Here is a 21,356-nt window from a genome sequence, read left to right as displayed (position 1 = left end):
GGAGCAGAGAGAGATGGGGATGTCAGTGGGGACTGCAAACACTGCTCCTGCAACTCCTGACAGAGCAGAGAGAGCCCAGCACCCTCTGCCCAACTGAACTGATGCCACAGCTGACAGGCAGCACCCACTGCTTTAAATGAGCGACCAGGAAGAAGCATTTTCCAAGTATCTCTGCCCCAACATGGATGCTGGGTGAACAACTCCCTTCCAACACCCACTCCCTGGCCTGCTGGAGGAGGACATGCCCTCTAAGTGGTTAGGACTCAGCTAACCAAAGGTGCTGGTTCCCAGACCAGGGAAAGCTCCAGTGCCAGCCCTGAGCAGGATCCCAGCAGGCAGAGACAGGCAGGAAGGAGCTCGAGGCTGCCCTTGCCTGTTCCGGAGCTGTCCCCACATGGGGCACCAGGCCTGCAGCAAGGAAGAATGAGGATGCCTCCCATCTGCAGGATTTAGAAGCTGAGGGGTCTGTGTCCAATCATTTTCTGGCAGCTCCTGCCTTAAAAGCAAGTCCTGGGAGTCCACCCCTGCAATCACAGATGGTGCTTCTGTCCCCCACTGAGCACATGGGAACACAGGATCCTACAGGATGCTCCCCCATCCCACAAAGCACAGGAAAAGTCTGGAAATCCTTATGGCTTTGGGGTGCAAATATAAAAATACCAGGGAAGATGTCCTGCACAGGTGCACGGTGGCATTCACATGTGACATCTTTTTTACCCTCTTCCCTGAAAGCAGGGTGATCTCAAGCAGCACAGGAAGGAGGAGGGATGGAGAGAGCTCCACGGAGAGGAGAAAGCAGCTGGTGTCAGGCGCTGCAGAGAGCAGGGCTGGACACAGAGAGCCCTTGTCCTTGTTCCTGGGCTCAGAGCCCTGGGGACACACACACGGCCACAGCAGACCTGGCCCTGCTCCTGTGCCGTGCCCAAGGCCAGCACCATCCCATCCAAGGACTTTGCAGTGTCCTGCCACTTACTGGCAGAACAGAAAAAGAAAAAGAAGGAAAAAAAAGGCTGAGAAACGGCCCCAGCCTCCCCTTCCCTCACAGCTGTACAGTCAGCAACACACACTGAGCACCACACACAAGGATCTCCCCTGCACCTCTGCCTCTCTGGGCAGGTGAAGTTACCCTGGGGGCTCACAGTGAGTGTTCTGGGGAGGAGATTCTGCCCTTTCCCTTCTCCAACACACCCAGCATCCATAGTCATGTGCGGGGTGCTGTGTGACCCCCCCCCCCCGGGCAGGGGGTCACAGCTATGGGGTCCTGGGTGACAGAGAAATGTGTGGAGTGACCAGGAGTACAGCCAGAGATACCCTCACATGTCAGGAACCACAGCATGGAACAGTTGTCCCCAACAGGACACATAGAGTCCCCAGGGCTGCCCAGCAGCAATCCCTCCTTGGTGGGAGCATGAGACTGCAAAAAAGCTCATGGAAAGAAGAGCAGGAGAGGCTGGAAGAGCAGAACCAGCAGCAGCCATCCCTGGAGACTCGCTGGAGCTGGCACTCAGCTCTGGTGATGCTGAACTGTTTCACAGGAGGTGCTGGATCACAGCCCTGCTCGCTGCTGTGACAAGAGCAAGCCCTGTCAGAGCTGTGACCAGCATTTCCCTCTTGGCTGCAGAAGGAGGACAGGGTATGGAAGGATTTTATTTATTGCGTGTTATTCATCATCTTAAAGTGCTGCAGACCTTGGATAAACAGCTTAGTAGTATTTTCAGACTAGAAAGTGAAAACAAAATAAACTGATTTTTTCTATGGAACAATTTTTAGGGTTTCATGACAAACAGGCCAGAGGCCCAGCCTTCTCACAGGGGATGGAAACATTCCTCTGCCAGCCCTCAGTGCTGAAAATGCTGCTCCCAGCCATGGGCAGCTCTCCTGGACAGAGGTGAAACAGTCTCCTCCACAGCAATTAGGAAAAAAAAAACCCAGCATCCTGTTATCCTGCTCTTTCCACCTAACCTCCCTTGGAAAAACAAATACCCAAAGGGCCAGCAGCCAGTGGAAACAGCCACCATCTGCTGGTGCTGCAAGGGATGGCCCGGCCCCCAGCAGGGGAAGGCAGAGAGAAGAAAGGGCTCCAGCACAAGAGGCTGAGGCATGGGGTTCACAAATGCTGGGAATGATTTCTGCAGCTGCCAAAATCCTATCTGTTCTGGAAAGGATCAAGGATGGTGTGCAAGTGGGGTTTTTTTAAAAGAAAATCACAACTCACTGTTCCCTTTGAAAACCCACTTCCAGGCTGAGAAGCAAAAGCAAACAGCTCCTTGACATTAAATTTAATGCTGAAATGCCTCACAGGGGCCAAGATTTAATCCAGGAGATGTGTATGTCACCTTGCAGAAAACCTCTACTTTGCAGAAAACACATGGGTGCCTGTAAAATGTTTGTTAATGAGAAGACCCCAAATCTTTTCACATCCCTTCTGTTGATGTTTTCTCCTCTCTGCCTGGGCTGGAGCAGCAGCTCTCCTAATTAAGGGTTTTGCACTGAAACCTCTCCCTGTGGGTGACAGGTAAGGAATACATTGGATTTTGCTGCTTTAATTCTAAATGCTAATAGAAAGATGATATCAATAGTAACAACAGGGATGCAACAGGCTGGCTGTCAGCTCTGCTGATCTGCCTTGGGCAGACAGATCTATACATGCAATCTCCTTTTGTACTGCTGGGATGCCATTTCATCAGTTTTACTGCATAACCAGAAGGGAAAAAAGGACCAATTATTTCCACTTTTCCTGCACTCCTCTTCCAAAACCTCCCCTGCACCTGCCTTAGTGCTCTGCATTGCAGAATTAGGAAATACTGTGCCCAGTCACCACTGTGTATACAACCCAAGCCCGGATTCAAAAGGTGTGTGGCTCATGCAGAGCAGCTGCAACAGATTAAAGCTCCTCTTCTTCCCTTTCAGCCTCTGTGGGGATTTATCCCTCCTCCACAAAATCCCCGAGCACCCAGCAGTGCTCTCGTCACACCACACTATAAATCACTGCAAAGGTAAAAATGTCCAGTGCAGCAGGACCTGCCCCATGCAACACGGTCCTGCCCTGCTCCTGGACAGGCTCAATTTGTGCCCTGGCTCGCTGTCCTGGGGGGTCACAACAAGGACAAAGCAGAGGATGCTCTGGACCCCAGTGTTCTCCAGGCAGCCCTCTCTGGACAACAGAGCCTGGAAAAGGGGCAGGTGGGATCCAGCCCAGCCGGAGGCACGGCTGATGCCCCCAGGGGAGCACATTAACACAGGAATCAATGCTGAAAGGTTAATGGGCTCAGTTAACATCACAGGGGAGAAGCACGGCCCATGATGGAAGGAGGCAAACAACAGCAGCTCAGAAAGAGCCAGCACTGGGACTGGAAAACTGGTGATGGCAGTGGGACAGAGAGCAGAGCACGGTGGAACTCACCTCCCCAACAGGAAAATGTCCCCTCCCTTATCTCATGGTGAATCATGACCCAATTCCCTTCCCTCTCCTCTTCAAGACAAGCATAACATTTTACTTGCTAGGACACACTGAGTACTCACCCAAGAGCCCCACAAGCCAAGCAATGGGATGATCCATGCCCTTATGGGCCTCAGAAAAGGAGAACAGAACAAACAAGGTGGAGAGTAATAAACACAACCCAGTTCAGCCCTGATGGGGTGTCCTGAACTGCCTCTTGGCTCTTTGATGTCTGCTTCCTTGGGTGGTGCCAGGTGGGGGAAAGGTGGTTCACAGCTGTGGGCTCTCAGGGGGTTATTGGGTCTAAACAGCTGAGAAATAGGTCAGGAAAACAAGACAGCTTTTTAATACTTCTTTTAATTCAGTGAAAAGAGAAGTTTGGGACTTGGATTAAGGTTCCTTGGAAATGAGCATTAAAAGCCTAAAGAACCCAACAAAAAGCCCAGGGGCTGGGGCTTCAGGCCAAAGGTGAACCCTTCCAGCTCAAACCCTCCCCTGAACATGAGTGCAGCTTCTCCTTCCTTACCTGTCCTCCCGGTTGCGATCCAGGGAGTAGAACTGCTTCCGGAGCCACCTGCACAGGGAGGCACAAACAGGCACACACTCAGCTCCTCAACAACCAGCCCCTGCTCCAACCTCTCTCTGAAGATGCTCAGTGCCACACCACCCACTCCCACATCCCTCCTTCCCTCCAGAGAACCCGGCTCTGCCCCCTTTCACAGGCAGCCTACGCTATTTTCATACAAGTTCTGCTTTAAAAATGCCTCTGCACTGAAGTGCTACAGATAACACAGGCTGTGCAGACAGGGAAACATCAATTTGTGGTGAAACTCCTTCTCCCTGATGCATGAGATCAAACGCTGGGGTCAGCAGGATGAAGCTTCTGGAGTGCTGATGCAGAAGTGCTGGGTTAGCACAGCTCAGAGAGGGAATGAGATGTCACTGTGCTCACCTTTTTCTGTTAAAACAGACAGAAGGGAGAAAAAAGAAAACAAGTGCAGGAAAAAGACAGGCTTTCCTCACCTTTCAATCTGCAGGGGGGTGGGTGCCCTCAGAGTGTCTGCCACCAGCCAGTTCAGCCCCTTGAGCCACATATTGACCTCATCCTCAGAAGTGGCTGTAGAAAATGCACGGGAGAAGTGGGAAGAAGGGACACACAGGCTTGATCACCAACCCAAACCTCTTGGGACTATCCCCAGCACCTTACATGCCCTACTCCTTGCTTCATCCCCCTTCTGGTAACATTTGCCACGCAGATGCTCTGGCTGGCTCCTCTCCCTGCCAAGCTCCTGCTCCTCTCCTGTGGGATGGATGTGGCTGCCTGGACCTCTTGCCCCGTGTGTCCCACTCCCTCCCCCTCCAGTTCCCAACAACTCAGAGTTATCTTTGTCCCCAAGCAGCGAAACTGTTTGGGCCCTGTGAGGATGAAGTTCTGGCTCAAGCCTGTCTGGCACAAGCCAGGGCCAGGAGGAGTTTACCCTGCAAGCTGAGGGTCTTCAGCCGGAATTCTGTGCCGTAGAGGACAACGAAGCAGTGCGAGTGGTCAGGTCGGAAACACGGATCCTCCTGGTAGCGGTCAAAATCACGGGAGTTTCTGCCTGGACGGATCTCTTTGATCTCACGAATATCCACTAAGAGAAAGGGAAAACAAAGGAGACCTTCAGGGAATAGCTTGGAGTTCCCAGGGCATTGGAGAAGGAAGGAGACAGGTGAAGTGGATTTAGTCATGCAAAGAGCTGGGTTAGCACCTATTGCACGATGGCAGCCTCAGGCCTAAGCCCTGTAAGCACAGCCCCCTCTTACCATTCCCTAGGAGGTTTCCCCAGCCAGAACCCCCCAGTTACCTCTGTGTTCCCCAAAAATGGCTGCATGTCTCCCCCCCAGGGATCCCAGGAAAGGGGCAGCTGTGAGGAGAAGGAGCTGAAGAGACACTGATAAAGCAGCATCTCACAGCCTCCCTCCCCAGAGGAAATTCTGGGAAAGAACTCCTATTGCCATAGAACAAAGAGAAAACAACAGCAGCAGCAAGGCAAAAAAAAACCAAAAAACAAAACAAACAAAAAAAAACAAAACAAAAACACAACAACGAAACCCAACCCAAACCCAAGAATTTTTGCTTCCTGGAAAAATAGTTTCTTAAATGCTCGTGGGAATCAAATAACAACATTTCTGAGTCACATTTCCAAAGCAGATGATGCTTCTGAACAATGCAGGACGGAGACTACTGCAAACCTGGCATGTAATTCATCCCAATTAAACCCCACTTACTGCACTCACTGTGGATCATCTCGCCTTTCATTTCTGTTTACTGTAGTTTAAAACTAGACAGAAATGTGACCTGCCCATCACCCAAAGCACTAAACTGCATCATGAGAGATGATGCTCTCTCCAAACCCACAGCAAGGCAGGGATTGACTTTGGGAGGACTTGTAAAGCACAAAGAATGTGGGATCCTCTGTTGGATCCTGCTCCCGTGCAGCACTTGGGGTGCACCTGGAGACAGTGGCAGCCTGCTCACTGCCTGCCACAGGACATATCCAGACTGACCACTCTATGAATTTTGGGGGTGTCCTGTGCAGAGCCAGGAGTTGGACTTCATGATCCTTGTGGGTCCCTCCCAGCTCAGGATATTCTATGAATCTAATAACCCTGCAATGCTAATAAAGTTGTGGCAAGAGCACAGAAAGACTCAGTTCCTTGGGGCTGCATAGGAAGGACAGACAAGCTTCCTAAAATAAGCAAGAATGTGACTTTTTGAGGCATCATCTACCCTTTGGAAAGGAGCTGTCTGGCAGCTCAAATGTTAGCATGCCCTGCCATAACCTTACCCGTGTGCTCCTATCCTTAGGGACACAGCAGGTTACTTTAGCCTGTAAAAACCCATATCACAGCTCAGGTCTTTGCATCCAGGACACATACAGTGGGGCTGAAGGCTAATCCTGTCCTTGGAGGATGCAATGGGGGAAAACATGTCAGATGACTTTCCAAGGTAATAACTACCAAAGGAAGGTGCTGGAATATTCCTGCCCTGCCTTTGCACCACACTGCAAGTATATTGTCTGCCCTCTGGGATGCTGCAGAGCTGGCTGTGCCCTGTGCTCACCCCTCCCTGCACAGAGCACCAGCAGGTTACTACCGAGCGAGGCAGAGCTGGTGTTACAAAGTGCATACCTAAAATCCACGCAGTGGAGAGAGCCCTGGAGCAAGTGAGGTGCTTATCAAGGACAAAAGCACGCAGGGAATTCCTGGGGCAAAGGGCAGCCTTCCTGAGGATCAGGCAGGAACCTCCAGCCCACGCATACTTGCAGCTGCTTGCTCCTCTCTCTCGCCCTCCCAAACCTGCCTGAGTGTGCTGGGGAAGGCAGCTGGGCTTTGGTTTGTGCAGCCCTCTTCTCACCACAGAGCAGCACAGCAGCCTCGCCCCCAGCACCCTGCCAGCCCCCTGGCAGCTGGAATGAAGTGACTCTGAGCAGGAAGCCTGGCAAGCACAAATGGCACCATCCCCAAGCACCAGGGCTGAGCCAGGCTGTCCTGCACCAGCCCTCCCTCTGGAAGCACAGGAGCCAGCAGGGAAAGCAGGGCAGAGGGGGTTTGCAGAACACTCTGCAGGCTCTGCCCTGCTCAGCAGCAGCGATTTCCCATCAGTGGTGCCACGGGCTCCGTGACACGGCCCGCGTGTCCCACCGTGGGGCTGCACCTCGAGTCCCTGCAGGGAAAGGCTCACCAAGGATGTGGGCAAAGACACGGGGTTAAGCACTGCTGGGGTCCCAGCTCCACAGGCACGCCTGGCCAGGTGACCTGGGGCAAGCCCTCTGAGGACAAGTCCTCTGTCACCAAGGTGAGCCACATCTCCTCCTCCTCGAGCTGCCCTCTCCCAGGGCGTGCTGGGGAGGCAGAGTGCACAAACTGGTCCTTATCCTCCTGGGATGTGGCAAGAGAGGAAGAACTTGGTCCCACGGCGATGGCAGAGGCAGAGGGAAGCTCTCTGATGGAGTATGAACCCTGCTGCAGCCTGGCAGAGCTGGATGCCCCAGAGGAGAGCCAGCAGCAAGCAGGGGTGGATGAGCAGAGGATGAGATTGGAGCCTGGAATGGGCTGGCTCCTCTCCAGCCCTCCTGGGTGGGTGTGCAGGCAGGAGCCAGGAGAGGCTCCGGGAAGGAGGCAGCAAAGCCCATCCAGCCCAGAGATGCTCTGAGCTCCCCACATTGCTCCACAGTGCACACTGAGCCATCCCATGGCTCTACAAACAGCTGTGCCCTTCACAACCACCCAAACTTCCCCGCAGCCCACTGCCAGAAGAAACAGCCTGGCCCTCCCTTTGTCTCCAGCACTGAAAAAAAAAAAAAGAAAAAAGAAAAAAAAGTCACTTCTGGGCAAAGAGCCCTCTTTCAGCAGGAGTGGGCTGCATCAGAAAGAAAAAACTGACCCCAGATCCACCTCGTCACCATGTCAGAAAAAATCCCACCAAATTACCCTCTGGTTACATGAAAACCAGATCCACCCTTGAAGTCATTTAAAACTGAAACTTCATCCAAGCCTCATTTACCCACTGATGGATAGGGTGTTGTAACGTGTAAGGATAAGGACAGCCTGGAACAAACTCTGAGGGTTGCAAAATCGCCACCTCCAGAGGATTTTTGGAAAGATGGAAAACTGATTAAATTTTTTAAAAAAATTTAAAACCTGACAAAAAGAGCATTTAGCCAGATTACTTTCCAGGATGGGTTTATCAGAGACAGCCTCCAAGCAAACATCCACCCCCTCAACAAGCTTTGCTGGGTCTGTGTCTCCCTGGGGAGAAATGGTGCAGTGAGAGCCACAGGGGTCACTGCCAGCCCAGCCCGACCTCAGCTGGCTGACATGGACTGATCCTGCCCGGGGGCAGCAGAAAAGCCTCCAGCCTACTCATTCTGGCACAGAAAAAGAGGTTAAAAAAAGAGTCTTCCTGCTATTTAGCATTGTGGATCCCACTGAGCACAGCCATGTGGTCATCCCCAGGCTTCCCATCACTGGAGGGGCACCAGAGGGTCAGGTGGCCCCCAGGGAGAAAGAGGAAAAAGACCTGTATGTAAGTAAAATAGAAGAAAAATCTATTATGCAATGGCAAGGCAGTGCCACCTCCCTTTTAATACTTCAGTAGAATCCCCCTGAAGTGGACATTTGGGCCAGCAGGAGCTGCAGGAGCCTGGAGGAGGATCCTGGCTCACCTGCTCCTGCTGGGACCCACCAGCCGGGTGCTCCCCCCACCAGCATCCCTGCCCCTGGCTCTGCTGCTGCAACCCAACACCGGCTGCAAGGAGGACAAAAACCCACCACAGCTCCCCCGGGAGCCCTAAGTGCTGGGCTGGCCGGGGGCCAGGGCCCTCAGCACCTCTCAGTCTGGAGCCCAGCCCCTGGCTGCGGGGGCAGTCGGGCTGAGCTGGGCTCTGGCACAGCCTAGGAATTAGGGTGGCTCTTAGGGCACGCGTGTCACACCCGTAAGGAACAGGAACATCCCCTCTGCATCCCTGCCAGAGGAAGCCAAGCACTCGGCCCAAGCAATCAGGAGTGTGGTACATCAGTGTTGTGCTCAGAGTGACAACAGCTCAGCCCCTCAAGGCCACAAGCTTCCCTTCATGGACAAGCCCAGAGCAGGCACAGTGAGGCTGAACTGAACATCCCTGCTCGGAGGGAGACAAGGTTACCACATCCCCCTCCTGCTCAGCAGCGGCTATCGGGTTTCCAGAGGAAGAGCAAGTGCCATTAGCAGATGGCTTATCCAGACAGGACAGCAAGAAACCAGCTGAGGCCTCTCGTTTGACCTTAACTGGTTTTCCAGAGGGCAGGGAGCATGGCTGAGCCATCCACTGGGACCGACAATCGCCAAAGCAGCAGCACCCTGTGCTCCAGAGCATCCCTCATCCCCTGTGAACTAAAAGGCAACAAACTCAGCCATTTCAGTTAAGCACTCAAATCCACTTAAAACATCCCCTCACTTCCCTTGTTGTCCCAGGGAGGAGCCATCCTGGTGCCCAGGGGATCAGTGGGTCCCACTGCTCTTGCTGCTACAACATGCAGGTGGTACCTCTGCCTCAGGAAAAGAATCAGGCAAAGCTATTTTCCCCTCCAGACTCAGCTCAGCTGTGTCTCAGGTTGCTCTAACAAGGTGCTTCATCTCACCTGCATCAGCAAACTGGATTTTTTGCTCCAAGCCACTGGATTTTGCTATGAAGCAATTGTCTCAGTATCACTACCCCAATGCCAGCAACATCCATGCAGAAAGCACCTTGGGAGGGAGATGCTGTAGGGAAGAATAGCTCAATGGGCTGGAGATGGGACAACAGGGAGTTCCTGACTAGCCAGGGTGACTGGGGCTAGTCTGGGTCCTCTCAGCAATCCTGTCACTCGATGTGGAGTGAGAGGATCTGGCAGGGAGCTTGAACAGCACCAGGGAAGGGGCAGCAGTGCCAGCAGTGTACCCCAAGCAGCCCATGCAGGGCACATGGGGATGTGCTGGCTGCTCTGTGGGCACCGGGGCTTCCTGCCCGAGCCTCTGCCTGCCACAGCCTCTGCTGTGCCCCCCGTCACATGTCCTGTGGCTTCTGAGCTCCTATTCCTCCCTCCCCTGTTCACCCCCACTAAATCCTTATCACCTGCAGAGGAAGCTGCAGGAGATGTGCAGGGAGATTAGGAGATGCTGCTGAGAGGATGCGAGGAAGAGACCTCCCCTCCTCCACCCCACACACATCCATGTTAGGGCTGGAGCAGCGATGCAGAGGTCCTGCCCAGACATGGCTTCTGCAGGGCACCATGGCCTCTTCCCAGGCATCAGCCTCATGCAGGTGGCCTTCAAAAGCTCTTGAACATCCTCTTGATGTGAGAATCAGAGGCAGCTGTGGGCTGGCAGCTGCCTGACCCGTTATCACGGGCACATCTCTCCCACTCCCCCTCAGCTGCAAGAAAATACGTGTCAAAAACCAAAGCTGATCCTCCAAGTGAGCAGAGCAGGATGCTGCTACCTCCTCACAGCCTCTGCCCACAGCCAGTGGGGAGCTCAAGGAGACAGGCAGCAGATGGCAGATGCCAGGTGAGGGCTCCAGCAATCCTGGAATGTGTTGGGGTTCCCTCTTGTCCTCCATGGCAATTTTGTCTTTGTGGAGCTGTGGGGTTTTGTACCAAATCCCAAACTGGGCATCCAGGGCTGCTGGTGGTACCCAGTGCCACATTCAAGGCTGGCACCTCTGAGAGCCATGGACTTGTTGCACTATCACCATACAGGACACAGGAGCACATTTCCACCCTAAAGAGAGGCAGAGCTGTTCCAGCTGAGGCAAAGCCACAGTTTTTGCTTCCACAGATGCTGCTCTAAGACGTTGGTGTCCCTGTCCCAGATGAAATCAGGCTGGTGGCAGCCAGCAGAGAGACCCTTCAGTCACTGCCCTGTCTGAGAGGCACAAAGTTCCACTGACTCATCTGGAAAAGGGAAGCTCAGCACTGGTGCTCTGGACAGTCTTCCTAGGGAAGGCTCCCAGTCCACCCCCAAGGTGACCTTTCTGCTGCATGGCATGGCAGGTTCCAACCCCCTCAGCCCTGCTGGGGTGAGAAATGAAATTACTTTTAAGGAGCAAAATAAACTGGAGGGAGAATGGGATGAAGATGTGTGAGCACAGCTCCTGCCTCTGCCACTCTCCCTCCCTCCAGGGAAGATCTTCCAGCTGGAAGGAGAGCCAGAGGTGGGCAGGGACAGATTGATGAGGCACCTCAGTACCTGCTGTGGTCAGCATGGAAGAGGCTGAAGGAAGCTGCTCTCTGGACAGGCCCTTCATGGAAGGGCTAAACAGGGAACCCTTCTGTGCAAAGTCTCTGCATCCCTCTCCTGGACCTTCCAGGGTCACTGATGTCCCCAGGCTCTCAGCCAGCCGGAGTGCTCACTGCCAGTGAGGGGACCAAGCAGACTGGCAGAAACCAAGAGGGCAGAATGGCAGAGGTGGCAATCCAGCAGTTCTGAATGCACAGCTCACAGCCTGACAGCTGGGAGCCTGGCAGGGCCACTGAGGAAACCCTGGCAGAGGTGGATCTGGGGACCTGACTGTCCAACAGCAGCAAGATCTCCTTGGAGCATTTTGGGGATTTCTGCACTCAACAAAGGCGCCTTCCCAACTTTCATGCCCAGGGGCCATGCCCTGTCACAAAGCAATTGAAGTCCCAGGACAAGGCACAAAGGCAAAGAGTGAAAACCAAAGGACAGAAAAGATTTGTCACAGTGGCAGGAAATGTCAGTGATGTTCAAATGCTGTGACTCAGTTTTCATCCACCCCAGCAGACGATGCAATCAAGTTCCCGTGACAGCAATTTACAACAGAGATCCTGCTGGCCAGAACCCTCAGCTGGGTTCTGCTGGCCAGAACATTCCTCAGTTGGGTTCTGCTGGCCAGAACGTTCCTCAGTTGGGTTCTGCTGGCCAGAACCCTCCGTGGGCAGCAGGGAAGTGGCTTGTCCCTGTCCCCGTACCAGGGCTTGAACTCTGCAGTGTGAGGGCAACACTGGGAAGAGAAGGATGAAGATCCCAACTGCTGCTGAGCTGTTGGAGGTCACCACAACGACCCCTCCCTATCCCATGCTCAACTCAAAAGCTGTTCTGAGACTGGCAGGGTTGAGTATTTGCCACAGCACAGATGTGACTTCCAGATGTGTGCCCACCCCTCGATCTCCCTCTGTGCCACTGTCTGCAGAGAGGCCCAGGGGCTGGACCACCTCAACCACGAAATGCAGAGGCACCTCCTCCTGTCACCTCCTCCTCCTTGGATTCTCCACCTGAGTCACTTCTACCCACCCCACCACACACCAGACAGACACAAAGTTATCAGAGCAGCTGCTGGAGAAATCAAACCTGTCCCAAAGTGGTTAGAAATGGAAACAGCGACTCTCCTCTTCCCTTTCCACCAGATTGGCTCTATCTGCACTGACCACGATGGGACCTCCCTGGGCTGGTTTCACCTTCCCATGCCAAGGCAAGATTTTGGGGGATAACCAGCCAATGGCACTTCCTTACAGCACCATCCAACTGAAGATGTCCAGGCACCGAGCAGACACTGACAGCATTTTCAGTTTATGGGGGAGAAGCAGAAGCTCATGGTGATGGTGTGAAACCACTTGGGACTGTTTGTTTTAAATTACCTCAGCTGGGATTTATTTGGTCCCCAGAACTGGAGACCTCTTCCTGTTTGTACCCAACATGTTCCATATCAAACCTGATGTATCAATGCTTCAAAAATTTCATTTCCTCACTTCTAGAGCTCTTCATAACATGCCCCAGAGCCTGAGCTGCTGGAGGTTACAGACAATAATCCAGCTGGCAGCAAGACCTTGAGAACAGGCTAACACAAGGCACTACAGGACATGTGAGACAGAGTAGAGGGAAAAAAAAACCAATAAAAATCAATTTCTGCTCCTTTGCTGGGACATAGAGACAAGCAGAGCCAACTCCCCACTGCCCTGGCACTGCCTGGGGTCTGCTCTGGAATCAGTGACACAGCTTTTGGGTCTTCTGAAGCTGAGGAGGGCTGTGAGCTGGCAGGGATTAACAGGACAAGGACTGCAAGCTCAGGAGAGAAGGAGAGTATCCAGAGTGCCCTGGAAGCCTGGCAAGAGGAGCCAGAGATGGAGGAGTGATGTCCAAGGGCAGGTATCCAAGCACAGGAGCTCGGAGAGACGAGGCAGCAGGCTCTGTGCTCTGCTCTGATGAGCCAGGGGCACGAGAGCCTCACACCAAGAAGGACCTTGAGAGGCAGCAAACAAACCCAGGCAGCCCCTGCCCCACCTGCTGCCAGCTGGGAAGCAGATTTATGGGGCACAGATCTCCAGGGCAGGGAGCCAAGGGGGTGAAAGTCCTCTTGGACATTCCCTGCTCCCAGCAGGGCCAAGCCCCACCTGCAGCCAGCCCCGTGGCCTGACCTGGGCTGAGGATGAGGAGGTGAGGAGGAGCAGGAGGAGGGATGAAGGATGCACTGGCACATGCAGGGGGGATGTCCTTTAATCACCACACCATCAGCACTTCTGGGAGCAAGTAAACAGGAAAAGGACTCTCAAGCAGCTGTCTGCCCAGCTCCCTGCAGAGCACAGCCTGCAGTGACAGCCCTCCTGCATGTGGTGATTTCCAGCTCTGCCTGGTGCAGCCCTGCCACGGGTGATGCTCAGAGGGAGCAGGGTGGGGCTCTGCACAGGATCCCAGGAGATCACAGAGGGAATCAGAGGGGCTCCAGCAGATGCAGAGCAGGACAGCTGGAGCAGCTCCCAGAGCCAGGAGGCAGCAGAGCACCCACAGCATGGCTGTGTGTCACCCAGAGCACAGCAGCCCTCCTGCAGCCATCCCTCCTGTGGGATCCTGGCTGTGCAGGGGACACACCACACATCCAGCTCCTGGAGGATGGAGTTTGGAGCTAGCAGAAATGGCAACCTTTGTCCCCAAGATACTTCAGGCAGTAGGTCACTTCCCAGAGGACCACGACTGGGAAGGCAGGAGTCCTGCACACCCCTCCATATGGATAAAGGCTTGGGGTGGGCTGCAAACACAAGGCAGCACAGCTCTGGGATTCCATATGTTAAGGCAAGAAAAAAAAAAGAGTAATATTCCAAGAAAAAGAAAATAAATGTGTTTGTAATGGGTTGGGGAAAAGCACAACCTGTCACAGTCCTGCCCCTTCTGCTATGGCTTTTGGCCACTGCATCCTTAAGGCCAGTGGGCAAACAGCTCAGCAGAACATCTCACATCAGAGGAGAGCATGTGCTGGACCATGACCTTCCCTGGGATGATTTTAAACCAGCACCATGGGTTTGCCTGGCTAGGACAGCCAGGAACGCTCTGGGACACTCTACTGACAGCACAAGGAGGGACTGACCCAAACCTGAGAGCCACAAATGTTTAAAAACAGAAGGGAGGACCTGCCCTGCAGAGGGAAACAAGGGAGAGGTCCATCCCAGATTCTGAAAGGCTTCCCATGGCTCCCCAGCCAGCCAAATTCAGGACCCCAGATCAAGCTAAAGAGCCACCAGACCACAGGGACAGCAGAGATGGAGCTAAAAAGCAGTTTGAAAATCACAGAGACTTTCAGAGTATGGGCTGCCAGCATCCTAAAGCTCTGCTGATTTGTACAGCCATAGTGTGGCCAGCTTCTGCTAGAGACATCAGCCCATGGCTGTTTGGGTGCTCCACAAGCCTGAATCTTCCTGCCATCCAGGGTATCAAGATGTTCAACAGATGACAAGGACAGATCGAGTGCCAGCAAGGTACTCAGAGATAAGGACACCGGGGACAGGAGGCATGAGCCTGGCAGCCCAGAAGCAGACAGCCCTGGCCTAGAGTTCCAAGTGCTGGGGGAACTCCAGAAAGGCTGAAATTCTCAGAAATGAGGAAGTTTCTCATTGGAATCAATGTCAAAAAGCTTTTTCCATCTAAAACAGCACTTTGTTCAAAGTAAGAATACTCAAAACTTAAAGATTGAAACCGCTTTGAAGGAGAGATTTTTCCAGCATTACAGAGTCCCTTTAGGAATGGCTGCTGTCACCATGTCCCTTCCTGAGGGCTCTCCCTGGTCTGGAACACACTCTCCCACCATGGTCTGATGTAACACCTCCGCAGCAAAACCACGCTCGGCGGAACAGATGAGCAGGAAAAAGCCATGAGATCAGGCAGGCAGCCCCCCTGTGCAGGCAGGACACAGCACGGCCAGGGCATGGGCTGGCTCTTCAGCTGGGCTCATATGGGGCAGCAGCAGCAGCCACCACGACCAGGGGAGCTGAGGAGCCCCACGGGTTTCTGTGAGCATCCCCAGATGTCAGGCTCCACACAGCTGCTGTACATCTGTTGAACACCTAGAGCTGCTCTCTCCTTTTACCCCCCTCTAGACAGGTATCCCCCTCTAGTTCCACCATCCACTTCCCAAGCCTGTTTGGCCAAGGGCAAAGAGGAAGGATGTGGGGGAAACTTTCCAAAAGCATTGTAAGAGCTTCAAAATGTTCTGATTTCTACTGCCCTTAAACCTCAGAGAACACTAGAAAAGTAAAAAATTCTTCTCCACTGACTTCACCCATTTCCTTCTACTGTATGGTGAGGCACAGCCAATGGTTTATAACTCAGAGCTGCTCGGGTTTTCTGTGCTCAAAGGCCCACACCTCCTCACCACATGCTGCAAGTTCTTCCTGGGCTCCCCACACCCTCCTGCACCGTGAGCTTTACCCTGGGTCTCACAGGACCTGCAGCAGCTCAGGACAGGGACACAGCACGGGGGCTGGCTGCAGCCCTGCCAGCCCACCCGGCTCCTGGAGCCACTGTCACACACCTCTGAGCCCAGAGCCACCAGCCCAGCTCCTGGCTGAGCCAGCATTAAGCACAGACTGTCACTGCTGGCCTCTTCACCTACCAGCCCACCACCAGTGTGGAGCTGGGCTATTCCTGCAGGACAGCAACCACAGGCTGGTCTCAAAGGCTGCTCACAGCTCCTGCCAGCCTGCCCCACGGCCTGGATGAGATGCTCAGCACAAACTGTCTGTCCAGCACCCCAGCAGGATCCCACTTCAGCAGAGATGGAGGAGTTGGACACACAATCAAACGTGTTCCACCTCCAGCAGCTTCTGAAGCTGCCATCCAGAGGCTGAGCTGCTGCAGCTCAAGCAGAAGTTTGTGTGATGTAGCCAGAACTGTAAGTGAGGGTCTGTTCTGAGAGCCCCTGCTCCATTCCAAGGGTTCCCATCCTGGCCAGGCTGCCCGTCACAGCACACTTTGATGTGGGTCAGTTCCAACAGGACACAACAGCCCCAGTGCTCTCCGGAGAGAAAGGTCCCAGCCCAAGAGCAGTGCCCAGGTTCCCAGGAACACAGAATTTACACCAAGTCTGCTCTCCTGGGCAACTCACTGGCCAAGACTGCCCTGCCACATGCAGCACTTTGGGACTGGGGCCTCAGGGCTGGGGACTTTAGCACTGACTCAAGGCTGCAGAGCCTTTCCTCCTGTGTCTGCAATCTGTAAAATATGCAGGAGGTCACAGCCTGCTCACACAGGGCCAGGCCATGGGCATGGCTGACAGTCAGCATGTCCTGGGGGTGTTCACAGGGCAGCCACTGCCATCAGATAAAGCCAGCAAACCTTTGAGATAAGGATGACCATCCTCACCAGCCCAGCTGTGCAGGTAAAGCTGCTCAAACAGAGCAGCAGAGAGATCCCAGACTGGGCTGGGCAGCTGCTGGCTCAGCTCCTCAGCGTGGAGATGGGGGAAATCCTGTACAAAATCCCCCAACAGAACAGCCCCAGTGACGGGAGGTGACAGAGCTGAGCGTGGCAGCTCTTGGCACATGCTCTGCAAGGCCAGATGCTCAGATCCAGCTCACTCAGGTGCTCCTGCTGCCACACATGGTGTCCAGCCATGGCGAGGAGAAAGCCAAGCCCTGAAACACTCAGCCCCTTGATGTTGGTGAGAAATAATCAGTCCAAGACTTCGCAAAACCTCTCCAGCACATTCTAATTAGTGGGCTTGAACCCCATAAGGCAATTCCTTCCACGTGGCTGACTGGCAGAGGAAGGAACCAGATGGATGGATGGATGACGTGGGTGCAGGTACTAGAGGAAAACACCAGCCAGCCAACTTCCAGCTGCTCTCCAGGTTGCAGAGAAGCTTTTGAGATGCCAAGGGAGGAGGTGACACGTCCTACTGCATGGGGAGGGGTTTTCTAACCTGCTGCTCCTGGAAGATGCTACCAAGAGTAAAGCTGGGATGACAAAGGGATATGTGAAGTGAGGGGAGAGGCTGTTTCAGTTTGGAGGTGAAGGCAGAGCAGAGCTCACTTGCTTTGTGGGTAGCATAAATGCCCTTGTTGGCAGGAAGGGGGACGCAAAAAACCTGCCCTCAAGGAGCTCCCACAGCACAGCATCACAGGGGAAGCTTCAACCATCCAGACACTCACAAGCCACACTCGCCCCTTCCCACCCCTGCTCCAGGCACCTCAGGGGGAGCTCCCTCCTCCCACTCCTGCCCACTGCAGGGGCTGCATCCTGCACCCCAAGAGGAGCTCACTCTGAAGCTATTTTTTCCTTGAAAACCATTTCTGGCTCATTTGTTTCTTAAGAGCTTCAAGCTCCTCAGCTTAAGCAAATGGCCCCAAAAAAAGATAATTAAAGAAGCTGTGCCCCAGTGGACTAATGAAAGAGGCTGGTGCTTGAAACGGCCGAGGCGAGTACAGCCACACTTCAGAGCCACTTTGCATTAATATTTTACAGCTCATTTCTTTTCTTTTACACAGGCAATAGCTTTTCTCCACCTCCAAGGGACTGAGCTCATTTCACTGAAAGCAAGAATGCAACCAGGGTTTTTGTGAGGTAGTTTTTTTTTTCCCCTCTCTCTCCCCTATAAAACAAACATCTGCTCCAAATTTTCAGCTCACTCTTTGAGCAAACTCTCCGAATTTTCTGACGTGTTTCAAGGCAAACTGTTCAATTTGAAGCTGGCCTATAACCCCCCCAGCATGAGAAGGTAAGAATGCAAGACCCTTTTTTATTAAAAATAAAGCATCAGTTAACACAGGAAGTTTAAAAGAAAATAAATGCATGAAAGACAACTGACTTGAGGGATTAGCTCTACTTTGCTCTGGGTGCTTAACAAAAAGAATAGAAAATTATTAGCACTCTTCCTATTGTAGCAGCCAGGCCCTCTGCAGAGTTGATTAGCAAGAAAGCAACGTGTTGGTAATTAAACCTGGCTGGAACCCTATGAATAAAAACAAGTAGTAATTGAAAAAAAAAAAAGCCCTTTTTTTGGCACAAACCAGGATTGAGTTTTGCACAGTTTTGAAAAAGTACAGGAGAAGGAGGCAACTGCTTTGGAAAGGGAAAGGCTTCCTGCCCAGGGGAGCTTATCCCTCCTCCCCAGCCCTCAGCTCAGGGAGATTCTCGGAGCTCTGGCGAGAGCTGAAGAGCTCAGGGAGGAGCAGGGTCCTGTCCAAGAGGAGAGGCTGGAGCTGGCTGGAGCCCTGCTCACAGAGGGCAGAGTGGGGACACACAGGGTCTTCATGCAGCGCTCCCAAATTGCTCCACAAGGGTCACAAGGCTGGGGACAAGGACAGGGCTGTCACTCCAGCAAGGGCTCTGCTCTCCGTCCCACAGCACCTCCTGGCTCCTGGGCAGGCAAGGCTGGGCAGCTTCATGGTGGTCAGTGAGGCCAGCTGGTTACCTGCCCATCTGCTGCACATGTGGTGATGAACACAGAATCTTTAGGGTAGGAAAAGTCCTCTGAGACCACCCAGTCCAACCATTAACCCAGCACTGCCAGGTCCACCACTGAACCATGCCCCAGGTGCCACATCTACACAGGCTCCTCCCCATCTAGCAGCCCCATGGTCCTATCTCACTGTCTATCTCACTATCTGCTGAAGCACAGAGAGATCATTGTCCTGAAGTGCCAAAAGTTCCTTGCAGAGGCCAGTCAGACCCTGCTGGCTTCAGTAACTTGAAATAAAGGTGGCACATAACCTCTGGGCACAGCAGCAAGGCAGAGGGAGGGAACTCAGAGTGACAGCACCAGGCTGTTGAGGCACCAAAAGCACAGAGGACAGAAGTTCCCTGGATCTCTCTCCAGCAGTGGGGTGATCTTCAGGCTGCTCAGGTTCTGCTCCCCTCTAAGCTCCACATCAGTGTGCACAGAAAGCCAAGCATCACCCAAATGTTGTTTTCAAGGCAAAGAACTGGCTGCCTGTTGCAGAGATCAGAAGCACTGACAGACCAGCCCCCGCAGATCCTGGGGCAGCAGCTGCTCCATGACACCTCTGACAGTGATGGCAAAGCTCCAAAACGAGCACCACCACACCGAGGAACGATGGCAGGGGCTGTGCCCTCTCCTCCTGGCACACTGCAGCTTTAGCCCACGTGCAGCTGACCTCTGTCCCTTCATGCACTGCCCACCCTGCAACAGGAGCTTCCCAAGCTGCAGCCACAGGGGCTGTGCTCTTCCCAACACTGTCAGCCATGGAGCCAGATCACCCATCCCTCTCTGGGAGAAACACACATCTCCTTTCTGCACAGCCCACAGGAGCAGAGAAAGAAGCACAGATCCTCTGTCGCTGGTGTCCATGGAGACCTCTCCAAGACATGGCCATCCACACAGACATGCCCCGAGCCCAAAACCTCCATATGCAATATACCGTGGATGTTCACCTGTTCTGAAATGGATAAAACCCGAGAATCATTCCTACTTAGACATTTAACATGTACCCAGAGCAGTCTAAAACTCTGTGGTGGTCTCCAGCTCTCAAGAAACACAAGAACATCCATTGTTGACCCATGGACACAGCAATCTTTGATCTGTAAGTCCCCAGACACCATTTGGAGGAGATGCTGTTCCATGGGAAGGAACGCCTCATCCCCTGACAGCTGGCTACTCTCCTCATAGTGCAAGCTGAGGCCAAACCAGAACCACCACAAAAAGTAAAACCCAGTGTCCCTACCAGCCCCAACCTACTGCTCCCTGTGCTGGCATGGCTTCTCTTCATGGGGAGAACTGGATCAGTCATTGCCCATACCCTGCACTGAAAGCGATGAGCTCAACTCCAGATTATTCCCCCTCTGGTTCTCTGGTTCCCACCATGGCCATGGCAATGTTGACCTCAAGGGGATGAGCCAGGAGGGGAATACCTTGAAGTGGAGCTGTCACACACCCAGCATTTCCCAGGCATCCTCTTTCTGCCCAGAAAGCACATCCAGATAAAAATAGGGAAGCTGGCCAAGAACCTGGTACTGCTGGCCATCGATCCCATGGCTTTGCCTTGCCTGCCTAGAAACCCAGGCACTATTTGTGTACACAGGTTGGTATTTCCAGCTGGAGCCCCACAGTTCTGTCCAGGAAGTGTTAAAGCAAAGCTCTGCTCCTCAGCCGTGCAAGCTCAGGGTGCTGGGTGACACCAGAGGAGGGGACTGAGGGCAGGGTGAGCTGCTCTGGTGAGAGAGGATGCCATGGGGAAAGCATCTGGCATCAGAGAGATGAGGCTGAAGATACAGCAGCTCTTCAGCCTGATGTCCTCTGTGTCCAGCAAGGCCCACCTGGCCACTTGGGAGGGTCACACATAGTGTGAGACCACCACGAGCACAGGGAGGCACACATGGGGAGCCCAGAGACCAAAACCACCAGCCAGACACCTTGCCTGTGGCACAGTAGAGAGGCCCCAAGGAATTTTTCTTTGTGACATTAAAAGAAACACAGTCATCTCGGTCCCTGGGACACTCTCTTTGCTTTCACTGCTCTTGGATGTCTGCACAGCACAAGGATTCCTTGCAGCCGTGGCTTTATCATTGTCAGGCCCACAACTCTGGTACAGAAACTGAAGTTCTCCAGATTTCCCCAAAAGGTTACAGGGACACACCCAGGTCTGTCCCCAGGAACAACCACCCATGCAGACACCTCTGTCCCCCATGGGCACACGTGGTCTGTGGGCTCTGCCCAAGACCAGAATCTCCCCAGCAAGACCAATGTTTGTTCTGCCTGAGTTTGAGAACAGCTCAAGCCCAGGGTCAATGAAATGCTGCTCTCACACTGCCTCACCGCTCCCACAGGCCCTTCTGGGAAAGAGATGGGGGAGCTGCACGTCCTCATGATGCTAAAGACTCCCTCCAGATCTGCCTGTAGACCCCACAGGGCGCAAGGTAGAGGACTCAAAGGGTCCCAGGGCAAACCAAAGCCCCAGATTAGCATTTTGTGGACCTGCTACAGAGGTGTGGCCACCATCTCCATGCCCCTTCCTCATCAAAGCCCCTTGTACTAACAGCATCCCAGCTTTCCATCCTGGACCAGCAGCACTTGCCAGGAGAGATGACAACCCCTCCCTGGCCTTGCTGGGCCTCTGCCACATCCCTCAGCATGGGGAAGGCCAGTGCCACAGCCAGTACCAGCTCTCCCACCAC

At 53.5% G+C, this 21,356-nt stretch overlaps 1 protein-coding gene across 8 annotated transcripts in view; it reads right to left on the bottom strand.

Annotated features, from left to right (window-relative positions):
- PLCG1 (phospholipase C gamma 1) overlaps positions 1-21,356 on the bottom strand; it is a 41,024-nt gene that overhangs the window by 18,325 nt on the left and 1,343 nt on the right. For all 8 annotated transcript variants that reach the window (XM_085557990.1, XM_085557992.1, XM_085557991.1 and 5 more), the window contains exons 2-4: positions 4,918-5,070; positions 4,463-4,556; positions 3,966-4,013 (exon numbers count right to left, since the gene is read on the bottom strand). In XM_085557990.1, the coding sequence (XP_085414116.1) occupies positions 3,966-4,013; positions 4,463-4,556; positions 4,918-5,070 (295 nt within the window). The remainder of the gene's footprint in view (positions 1-3,965; positions 4,014-4,462; positions 4,557-4,917; positions 5,071-21,356) is intronic.

The sequence above is a fragment of the Lonchura striata genome, chromosome 20 (genome assembly GCF_050655825.1).
Source record: "Lonchura striata isolate lonStrDom1 chromosome 20, ASM5065582v1, whole genome shotgun sequence".
NCBI classification, from domain to species: domain Eukaryota; kingdom Metazoa; phylum Chordata; class Aves; order Passeriformes; family Estrildidae; genus Lonchura; species Lonchura striata.
The sequence above is the reverse complement of the archived record's forward strand: the minus strand, read 5'-3'. Positions and strand labels throughout refer to the sequence as shown.